Raw genomic sequence first — 12,227 nt, 5'->3', positions numbered from 1 at the left:
TCTCTCCAGGATTTTGCACAGACAGCTAGTCAGAGTGATAGGACAGTAATTTGTTGGAATTTTGGGAGTGCTTTTGCACGTGAACGTTTGAAGGCTAAGATACTGGCCATGGTAGGGTATCATCAAAATATCCTCAAAGCTTTGTTTTGTCTTTTTTGTTGCTCTCCATTCGACCAAAATTTTGTACACAATGGAAAGCAGGTAGATGTTTTTGGAATTGTAGTTGCTGCTGCGTGGACAATGCTTTCTGTGATGTATGCCACTGCATAATTGATAAGCTTCTGGCTGACCGTACTGATATTAAACTCTTCTAGATGTTGAAATTTATTCCAGTCAGCATGCTCAACTTTCCACTGCGATAATCTAAAAGGCAGACACTGCCTCCCATTAAGTAGACTGGTTATCACAGGAAGTGATCATTTCTGTAGAGGTTCTTGTCTACCTCCCAAGTCAGTGAAGGAAGGAGAGAGGGGGAGGGAGCATATAGAAAGATTAACAGTAGAGAACGTACAGGTAGGAATATGGAAAAAGGTGCTCATTCCCACATTTCGAAGGGAAAGGTCACTATCAGTGAGCATATGCTCTATGACATTAATGAGCATATGCTCATTAATGTCAGCACTATAACACAGTGTGTTATCTTCGTAAAAATCACCCAGGAGTAAGATAAGAGTGGGCAGCTGTACAATGAGATAATCGAGGTGTTTTTGGGAGATGTCGGCCCCAAGTGGAAATAAACCAAACAGACTGTTAGCAAAAACCCTACCATAAAGCAAACTTCTACTGCTTCTAGGTTGCTGGAGAGTAGAATAGGTTGAAATGGGGTATGGTTGCCGAGAAGAATAGCAACACCCCCAGTTCTGTCCTTATGAATGATGATTATATTACAAAGGGGGCAGGGGGTTCATTTACTTTCAAGTATGGCTCCTGTAAGCAAAAGTAAATTGGCTCAAACTTTTGCAGGAGGACATTGATGTCATCATTGATTTTCCGGAATCCACGACAGTTCCATTATAGGAATTTAGCCATTATTTTGGCTTGGTGGGTGTATCAGGCGGCTTCCAAAGTGCTGAGGGCTTACTTTCTCAGTCTTGGATTTATCTCTTTTGGGAAAGTGTGGACACTGTCCTGTGTCCACAGCAAAGAGTTCCAAGACTGAATCATCTTGTACCTCCTTTTCCTCAACATTCATATTTTCTTGGTTACTAGGAGGTACTGATATGGGAGTGGCAGGCTGATTGATCTTTCTATGCACGTTTTCGTGAGCTTAAGAGGTAATGTGTGATGGGAGTGAATGACTCTTTTGAAGGAATGGTCATTTCTGTCTGAGTTCCGAGGGAACATCTCCCTTCTATTTTCTGGGCATAGTTAGGTTTATTGATATTTATAGGTTTCACTTCTTTTCTTGCCTTCTGATATGATATGCTCAGCTCTGCCTTAAGTTGTTGAATTTATTTTTCTTCTTTCCACCTCTGGCATGCCTGTGAGTAGGCTGGATGTTCTCCTTGACAGTTAATGCAGGTGGGTTTTGTAGATGAACATGATGTTGTCCTTTGCACCACATCGACACATACGACTAAATCTGCACCAATCACTTAATTTAGCTTATATATATTAATAAATCATTATTAATATACCATTATGTCCCATAATGGTGAGTCTTTTCTATTCAATATTATGGTTTGTTCTACTTTTTATTTTTACTTTTTTTCTCTATTTTTACTTATTTCTGTATTGTTGTCCAGTTATATTTACATATAGTGATATTTCACGTAATTCGGAAACTGGCGCTTAGCAAAGGGGATGCCACTAAATTTTCCTTTAATTTGGACTCTATTTTCTAAATTATTTAATAATGCTTCCCCAACAATGCTCTTTTCTTAATTTTGCATGTTAAATTCTTCGCTCTACTGGTTTGCCACGCTACTACCATACTTTCATTTCTTTTTATTGCAACATAATACTACAGTTAAATACATGCAACATGTTGTGGTTTTTGCATATTTGCTGCCACTGATGTCTGCTCTACTATCCTTATTTTTTATTTTCACTTAATTTTGCACTTATTTCTGCGGTCTAATTTTCGATTCATTTGGATTTAATTAGAATTATATTTACAATTAGACCGAAGTGCAAAATATATATATAAATGGGTATTCATATAAGATGTATTAATTTAATATTAATACATCTTATATATATTCTTCGTAGCTTACTATTAAGTTCGCTACACTGCTATAAATTGCTTTATCATGTAGTTATATTGCTAATGTGGTTGAAGTTTGCGTGCATTCATCTACTCTACTGGATATGTGCATGTCATCTCCCCACCTTTTTTCTGTCTGCTACGTATATATTTTTTCCCGCCAGCTTGTTTCCGCTATGCATTTCTTGAAATACTCCAGGTATCGTTCACTTTCTTATTATACTTTTTGTTTTGTTTTAGATTTGTTTCAACACATTTTTCATTTCATTACAAGCATTTGGCATTAGCTCCCTTTTATACTAATGCTTATAAATTCCAGAGCTCTTACTATAAGGTTTGGCTTCGCAACCCCTGCAAGCTTAGTGTTATTTAATAACTTTTTCTTTTCTTTTTATCTTTCTGCTGTCTATTTCTATTGTACTTCTCGTTCGTAAAACTATTAGTGTACACAAAGGTGATATGAACGTTCCTATTATTCCAATTCTATCGCTATTTTTATCTTTATTTATTTAAAATACTCCTTTTTCCCTTCTCCATCCTAAATTTAATACCTCACCCTATACCATGTGCTTGTCCCAAATTTATTTATTGAATCTTTTAAATCCTATCTATACATAATTAAATCCTACACTAAATTCTACATATTTATATTAACCATATTTATTTTAACTTAATAATTTTTACCTAAATAAATTACACTGTGTTGGGACTACCTTGCCTACACTGTATTAGAATGTGCTAATTTTATTTTCATTGCTTTTTGGCCTATTACTTTTCTTCTACTACTATGGATAAGTATAGTAATGCAGTTCCTGATACATGGTCAGATGTAGTCCCCTGTTGAAATACCTGATCATATATCAATATTTATTTATTTTAGCTGACATCAAATCAAGAATATTTGCCTTAACTATATTCGACCATTTTCTAAATATGTTTCCTCCATATCTCATGACAACTATAACACTATCATTTTATTTTCATTTTTTATTTTTATTCTATTAGTATTTTGATGCACTAATTTTACTTTACAGTTCTCCCACTTTCTATTGGTTTGGTAATTCAGGCCATAATTCTCTTAATTCATCATAACCTTTAGGATATTAACATTCTTTCACCTTTCACAAATCTACCACACTTCTTTTTCTACTTTCCACACCCTTATAGTTATTGACACTTTATGTAACTTTCACATCCATTTATGCATACTTTATTCAATATATTAATACAAACTTATATATACTCTTGCATCCTTTAATGCTGCTTTATACTTTTATTCATTGAAACCACTGCATCGCAGAATACCTCATCTTCATATGTAACTTCTTAAATATTGCCTTTAAGAGGTTACATTTAATATACATATATATATATATATAAAGATAGAAGGTTATGCTTTTAGTGTGGAGAGAGAACAGCAGGTTGTGTAATCAACCAACCAGTTAGATAACATGGAAAGGCAGTCATAAAATAACACAATTCAAACCTGCAGCACAAAAAAGTCAAAAATATTACATAAGTACTTAGTGCTGTACTTCAGATGATTTCAACGTCATTAACGAGGGCCAGCCACCAAAATCAATCAAAATGCAGCAAAAAGTAAGGTCTCTGTTTCTAACATGAAATATATGTAGCACGTGGTAAAAAGATACCAGGTTTTTTGTTTATACAATACAATAAACAAATACACATACAATATACAAAAAACCTGGTATCTTTTTACCACGTGCTACGTATATTTCATATTAGAAACAGAGGCCTTACCTTTCTTTGCTGCATTTTGACGGCTGGCCGTCGTTAACGACGTTGAAATCATCTGAAGTACAGCACTAAATACTTATGTAATATTTTTGGTTTTTTTGTGTTGCAGGTTCAAATTGTGTTATTTTATGATTGCCTTTCTACGTTATCTAACCCGTTGGTTGATTCTATCTTTTATTTATTTATAGTCAGTGGTTCCCTTCTACTCTACATAGTAGTAATCCAGTATTATATATGAATATATGAAGAGGACTATATGAAAGTATTCCTTTCATATATTCCTCTTATTACAACTCCCGTGCCTATTACTTCTATTCTATATATATATATATATATATATATATAAATAACGTTTTCATCTGACGTGTTTTTGAAGTGTTATTTGTGGTCTCATTCTGTTACCTGTTCATTACTATTTTTGGTTTTATTATCATTAAAAATAATGATAATCAAAAATGTGAAATGGTTCTAACAAATTTACACATATGAAAGCTATAGTACTTTCAACTTATGGTTGAAATCTTCATTATTCTTTATGGCAGAGAAGAAGGTTGTAATTTATAGGAAGGTAGTTTCAACAAAGGCAAACAGAAAAGTGAATTAATGAAAGAATGAGAAAAATAAAAAAGTAAACAAATTAATATGTTTTGTATGAGCATGACGATTACTGAAAATGATCAAACATATAGAAGAAAGGGAATAATTATAGCTATCCATAGAACCACAAAGAGAAAAAGTATGTCACAGAAATTTCAATGACTATGCACAGGGAGTTTCTGAAGAATGATTTGCTCTGCTGAATAGGGGCCAGAGAATGGTCCATTTTCAGCAGAGCAAATAATTTTAATAAACATTATTTTAATGTTTATTAAATATAATAAACATTTCTTCCAAATTTAAATAAGTATATAAGAAAGATAAAATTAATAATAAAAAAAAAAAGATAAAAATGCATTTAATAGAAGCAAACAATATCTCAGTACTTACTTGTACAATGGCAGTATAGTTATCCTCAGTAAACTGAGGAGGATTGTCATTAATATCTGACACTTCAACATTTACCAAAGCAGTAGAGGCAAGAGGAGGTACTCCACTATCTTGACATTTTACTTCAATAATGTAACTAGATATCTAGTGATTAAATTAAACAACTAATAAATTCATTTTTACTATTACTTCTTATTAATAATATCACTGTCATTATCTCAAAATTTACATACCGCAGACAAAAATAATAAACCTATTAACAATATTGTTTAAAAATATTTTTCACATACTTAACTCATCAGCTAAGTATGTGAAAGGATTTAAATAATAGAAATACATAACAAGTCTCAATAATTACAAAGGATTTATCTGGGAAGAGAATAAGAAGAAAATACAGAAATTAAACTCTTTATATAATAATGTTAGCAGTTGTTAATAAATTCATACTGGTTATGCTATGCTCTTAGTTAAGAAGCACGTAAAATTACGACAGTGCATCCAGTTCACATGAGAGGCCAGTGCAATGGTGAGTCAGTTTGGCATGACATAAGCACAGAAAAGGCAAAAAGGAGAGTAGAAGTGTGATAGATGACTAATGAATCTGATGAGCAATGAACAACAGTACAGAGAAATAGAGTGGGCCAGTAAATCAGGATGTCTTATTATGGAGGATTTTAATTTTCCAGATATTGACTGAAACTTGTGGGTTAGTCACTCACAAACTAACAAGAGGGGGCAATACTCTTGATCTGCTTATCAGCAGTGATTATTTATGAAATAATAATGTTCATATAAAAAAACCACTAGATGGAAGTAATCACAGTATACTGATTAGGGAATTTATTTAAAGATGTAATTGCAATCAAGGGTTAAAGGGAAGGGTTTTTGCTTTTGTAAAGATGGTTACAGTGGTCTGAGATATTTTTAAATTCTATACAATGGGACCAGCTGATGATGTTACCCTCAGCAAATTCTAAATGGGAAGAATTCAAGGAATTAATCATAGCAGCAACTAGGCTTTTCACACAAACTAAGATATACACTTCAAGTTATAGGCCTAAGCGGATGTCAGATGAACTAATGAGACTTGTGGCAGAGAAAACAAAATGCCTGGGATGCACATAAATTATCAGGCAACACAGAAGCCTATGGTATAAACTAGTGTGTAATCAAGTCATAAAGGAGGTTACGCAAGCAAAAGCAGATTACAAGAAATATTTCACAAGGGATGCAAAGAAAAATGGGACATGATATTGCCATGGGAGATGTCTTTGTGTGTGAACGCACGATGCAAGGAGTGTAATGAAATCAGACGACAACTCAGCGTTGTTATGGGCCTATATGAGAGCTTGAAGGCCAGAGTGGATGCCCTAGAAGGAACTAAATTGAGGGGCCCAAGCTCTCAGCTGCCCACTTCAATGCCAGAGCTTGCACTTGGTCATCACACAACACAGCGGCAACCCCCAAGGCAGAATGCACTGGTCCCACAGCAACTAGCAGTTGTTGGTGACTATTGTCAGGATAGGTGGAACAAGACCAGGGTATGTCTGCCAGGGGGAAAAGGTTGATGACGCAGAGCAGATATCATCTTTTAAGGGCACAAAAGGTGATATAGTTGTACACGTTGGCACTAATGATATTAAGAGTAGGAGACTGGCAGAATTACTTAACAAGTACAGGTCACTGTTGAAAAAAAAGCCGTAAATTAGGGTTGAATATGAAAGTGTCTGCAATTCTGCCCAGACACGATAGGAGGGAGTATATGATGAGAGCCTTGTCGATCAATTCGGCCCTGGAAAGATTGTGCAAGGCTCAAGGGGTAGAATTTATTTCAGCCTGGTCTGTACTTGTTAACAGGAAAGACTGCTTCTATGACTAATGGTTAGTGTCATGTGTCCTATAAATATCTTTGAAGGCTTGTTTACATTCATTTGCATATGTAGGACAGTCTATTAATATGTGGTGAACTGATTGAACGGTGTCACAAGTTTGGCATCGTGGTGGTTCCCCTGCTCGCAACAAAAATGAGTGTGTAATATGGGTATGCCCGATTCTTAGCCCGGTGAGTGCTGTTTCTTCTTTTCTCGACCTTCGACTGCTAGAAATCCAGTTTTCAATATTCGGCTTTATTTGGTATAATTTGTTTGCAGTTTGCTGATTCCAAGTTTCTTGCCATTGCAACTGGCAAATACGCCATATCGCAGGCTTGTAATTGGAATACGGCACTGTTATATCTTCTCCGATCTGTAGTATGGCTTTTTTTGCTGACTTGTCTGCTGCTTCGTTTCCAGAAATCCCTGTATGTCCTGGGATCCAGCAGAAAAAAAAAGTATCCTGTTCATTTCTAGCGCAGTCAGTTAGTATTTGCTGTATGTGCCAAAGGATTGGGTGTTTGGATGTACCTATGTTTTGCATGGCCTGTAAGGAACTAAAGGAATCTCTATATATTATGCTTCTTGTGTAATGCTTATCTTGTACATGAGTTAAGGCTATTTTTATTGCATATAATTCTGCTGTGTATGCACTGCACTCTTTCGGTAGCTGTTGTGTTAAAGTTATATCTGGGAATACAGCTGCTGCTCCCACTACAGTGTCTGTTTTTGAACCATCTGTGTATATTGGAATATAGTCAGGAAATTGAATTCTGTGCTCTGCATGTAACTGTTGGAAGATCGTTGCAGGTATCGCTTTTTTATTCCATTTCTGAAAGGAGAAGTCGCATATTGGGATATGCGAATCCCATGGTGGAGTATGAACTGTCATGTGTGCTATTCTGTCTATATTACGGTTATGTACTGCCAAAAAGTCTTGCATTCTAATTCCCAGGGGTCGGTTTGCTTGTTGGCGATTCTGGTATATGTTTCTGCATCGTGGATCAAAGAGGGTCTCCCAAGTAGGGTGTCCATGTATAGATTTTATTTTAAATGTATAATACAATGCGAGTTGCTGTCGCCTAAGAGTTAAAGGTGGTTCGTTGGCTTCAGCATAGTGACTATATATGGGAGAGATATGATAAGCACCAGTAGCTATATGCAGTGCATTGTGATGAACTGGATCCAGCCATTTCAGAGCTGGTTTCCGAGCTGAATCATACATTGGGGCTTTATAATCCAATTTTGATCTAATTAGTGCTTTGTATAGGTTTAGTAAGGAATATCTGTCTGCTCCCCATGCTGTCGACGAAAGGATTTTAAGTATGTTCAGGTGTTTTGTACAGCTTTTACGCAGCTCCCGGATATGTTCCACGAATGTGAGTTTTTTATCTAAGATTAGTCCGAGAAATTTTGTCTTCGGCTGCGTTGGTATATTTTTGCCTTCTAATTTCAGTTCAGGATCAGGATGAAGATTTCTTTTGCGACAAAAATGTACACGTATTGTTTTTTGTGTTGACAGTCTGAAACCGTTATCTAGTGCCCACTTACTTATATTTTTGATTGCGCATTGCAATTGTCTCTCGATAGTTCTCATGTTCTGTGCCTGGCTAGAGATACTAAAGTCATCAACGTAAAGTGCATGTGAAACTGGAGCGAGTTGATTTGTGATTGAATTAATCTTTATGGCAAACAAAGTGGCACTTAAGACTGAGCCCTGTGGAACGCCTTCTTCTTGTTGGTAGATTTTAGAGAAAGAAGTTTGTACTTTGACTTGGAAGGTTCTGTTCATAAGGAAGTTCTGGATAAACATAGGGAGATTGCCTCTGAGTCCAGCATGGTGTATCTCGCAGGATCCCATATCTCCAAGTGGTATCGTAAGCTTTTTCAATGTCAAAAAATACTGTAACCATATGTTGTGATCTTATAAGTGCATTTCTGATGTTGGCTTCTATCCTGACTAGGTGGTCCAGAGTAGACCTATGATGTCTAAAACCACATTGCATGTTTGTGCAGATGTTATTTTCCTCTAGATACCAAATAAATCTCTTATTTATCGTTTTTTCTAGTAATTTTCCTAAACAGCTGATGAGGGCTATTGGTCGATAGTTGCATGGGTTTGTCAGGTCTTTGTCAGGTTTCGGGAAAGGTAGTACTATTGCATGGCACCATGTGTTTGGAAATACATTTTCTTGGAATATTCTGTTATGCAATTTCAATAAATTTTCTAATTCAGTCTTGTTAAGGTGCTTGATCATGTTGTAATGTATATCGTCTGGGCCTATTGCAATTGGCCTGGCTGTGAACAAAACTTCGTGTAGTTTGTTTATTGTAGGGTTCATTACCTTTTGATTTAAATTTGATCTTATGCTTTTCTGCTTTTTCTTTTTGGATCAGAAATTCCGGATGGTATGAATCTTTCGCTGATACTTTTGCGAAGGTCTCACTTAATGTGTTTGCAATAACAGCAGGTTCAGTCAAACTAATTCCATTGCAGACCAGTATTGGTGATGGCCTATTTCTATATTTACCTGTCATTTTTCTTATTTTATTCCAGACTATACGTGCATTTGTTCTTTTGTTTATTGTAGATGTGAATTTGATCCATGTTGCTTTTCAATTCTGCTTCCTAGTAAATCGTGCTATGGCACGCATTCTTTTGAACTGAATCAGATTTTCTGTTGTGGGATACCTGCGAAAATGGTTCCATGCCCTATTCTGTTGTTTTCTTGTTTCAGTGCAATCACCGTTACACCCTGTTTTCGGACGGTTTGGGACGTAACGAAGTCTTCAGGATTGTTAGCTTGCCTGCGTTTTGTATGGTTTCTGTGACATGTGCTAGTGCAACAACTACTGTTTCCTGCTCAATGATATTGATGTTGAAAATTGCTTTCCTCCTGAATGCCTCCCAATTAGCTTTTTCTATTTTCCAGCGAGGAGTCCTGCTGGTATAATATTCACTGACCACTGTGAAAATTACTGGATAATAATCACTCCCAAGAGGATCCTCAAAAACTATTCTGTCATTCTGTCATTTACTAATATAGCAACTCCTCCATGTGTTATACCTTGAGTAGTTCCTGACATTCAGGGTATCTTGTTGTTTGAGATACATTTCCTGGAGACAGATACACATTGGTGTGTACTGGGTGATCAGATACTGTACGTCGTCAAAATTAGTACATAATCCATGACAGTTCCACTGGATAATTTTATACATTATTTATATTTGCTCAGCCCCTCGAGCTGTTTTCGTTGGGCGGTTATCTTTTGTTTTTCTGTCCTTACTCTATCTCTTTTGAGAAATACCAGTTTTCCGGTATCCATATCTTCTTATAATTCTTCAGCATGGATTTCCAACACTTTGTCATCTATCTTTCCCGTTTTCTCGAAATCCATAAATTCTGAGTTAGGTTCGTGATTTCGTGGTCTGCCATTACTCTTACACTGTTGCAAGGTTGGAGAATCTGAGGGGATTGAGATTGGTGTGTTTACTGTTTTCTCGTATTTATCTTGTTGCTTTGCTTGGAGTAAGTGTTTGACTTGTGGAGAAAAAGATTCATTTGGAGGAACTGAGATTTCAGTTTGACATTCCACTGATTTAAATTTAGTTGCTACTTGTGCGTACGTTGGTCTATTGGTTATGGTTGGCTGTACCATTTTTCTTGATTCTTGGTATGTAATATTGTGGTCTGTTTTGTATTTCTGTATTTCTTTTTCTTTTTTCCACCTATCACATGTTCTGAAGTACGCAGGATGTTCTCCTTTAGAGAGGGCGCCGACTCTCTTTAAAAATTACAGCTGTGACTTGCAGGCTCCGGAAAAACGATAAGTGTTTGCCTTTTTATTTACATAATTGTTATTTTATATTGTACTTAATACATAGTCTTATAGTTATAGTTATGCTGATTATTTTTATTTTAATTTAGATAAATAGTTTTTGTAGATATACGTAATACATAATATACGTAAAACCATTATTTCATTCGAATCTTGCAGCCATTGTTTTTGTATATAGTGGTAGGGAATTCAAAATTTTAATTGAGGTAGTTAGGTAGCTCTAATGTATAATTTATAGAGTAATACACTTCACTGTTTCTATTAGATAGCGTAGTATTGACATTTAATTAAATTAATTTATTGATTTTATTAATTTAAAGTATCATGCCCCAGACTAGAGCAGCAAAGCAACAGGCACAAAGTGGCAGGAGTGCTGTGACTCGGGGGAGAACTGAGGGGGGGGGACGATTCTCAAACGCATTAGAGCCTAAAAAAATGTGCAACTTGTGAAATGTTTGCCGAACTCTCTGGAACGGAACATGATATTGCCATGGGGGATGTCTTTGTGTGTGCGCGATGTAAGAAGTGTAAGGAAATCAGGCGACACCTCAGCGCTGTTATGGGCATATATGAGAGTTTGAAGGACAGGGTGGATGCCCTCGAAAGATCTAAATTGAGGGGCCCATCAGGCTCTCAGCTACCCACATCAACGCCAGAGCTTGCACTTGGTCATCACGCAACACAGCGGGAACCCTCAAGGCAGAATGTGCTGATCCCACAGGAACTAGTAGTTGTTGGTGACTATTGTCAGGGAAACATGGTTTGTAAAAAGGATAGGTGGAACAGGACCAGGGTATGTCTGCAGGGGCAAAGGTTGATGACGTTGTAGAGCGGATATTATCTTTTAAGGGCACAAAAGGTGATATAGTTGTACACGTTGGCACTAATGATATTAGGAGAAGGAGACCGGCAGAATTACTTAACAAGTACAGGTCACTGTTGAACAAAAGCCGAGAATTAGGGTTGAATTTGAAAGTGTCTGCAATTCTGCCCAGACACGATAGAAGGGAGTATATGATGAGAGCCTTGTCGATCAATTCGGCCCTGGAAAGAATGTGCAAGGCTCAAGGGGTAGAATTTTTTCAGCCTGGACTGTACTTGTTAACAGGAGAGACTGCTTCTATAGGGATCGGATACACTTAAATAGAAAGGGTGCAAGAATATTTGCTGATACTATCGAGGCAGTGTTAGGTGGGTCGGAAAACTGATAGCTTGGGGGGATACAAGGACTAATAGTTTAACAGTAGCTGTAGGCAAAGGTGAAGGTGATTCTTGCACAATTTCTATTAGAATAAGTAGCGACCTGGAGCATGGCGTGTTGGGGGTTTCAGGGACGGATGGCAGTCATCCTGAAATACGTGGGTATATGGGATGTGTTAGGGGGAATAGGAGTAGGAGCATGTATGCTTGCATGTATACCAATGCTAGACGTATAGTAAATAAATTTGATGAATTTGAATGTTTGTCGAGACATCAAAGGTGGATATTGTTGGGATAGCAGAGACGTGGTGTCACACAGATATAAGGAATGCTGAACTGGAATTTGGGGAGTACAATGTGTA

At 36.5% G+C, this 12,227-nt stretch overlaps 1 protein-coding gene across 1 annotated transcript in view; it reads right to left on the bottom strand.

Moving 5' to 3' along the window:
• The window catches only part of LOC150076295 (fat-like cadherin-related tumor suppressor homolog), a 780,225-nt gene that overhangs the window by 140,863 nt on the left and 627,135 nt on the right, over positions 1-12,227 (bottom strand). Inside the window, exon 25 of the mRNA XM_090387312.1 lies at positions 4,955-5,098. Within this exon, the coding sequence (XP_090243438.1) occupies positions 4,955-5,098 (144 nt within the window). The remainder of the gene's footprint in view (positions 1-4,954; positions 5,099-12,227) is intronic.

Source organism: Mastigoproctus giganteus, chromosome 13, assembly GCF_048544385.1.
Source record: "Mastigoproctus giganteus isolate SK-2022 chromosome 13, ASM4854438v1, whole genome shotgun sequence".
NCBI classification, from domain to species: Eukaryota; Metazoa; Arthropoda; class Arachnida; order Uropygi; family Thelyphonidae; genus Mastigoproctus; species Mastigoproctus giganteus.
This window is presented reverse-complemented; position numbering and strand designations above follow the sequence as displayed.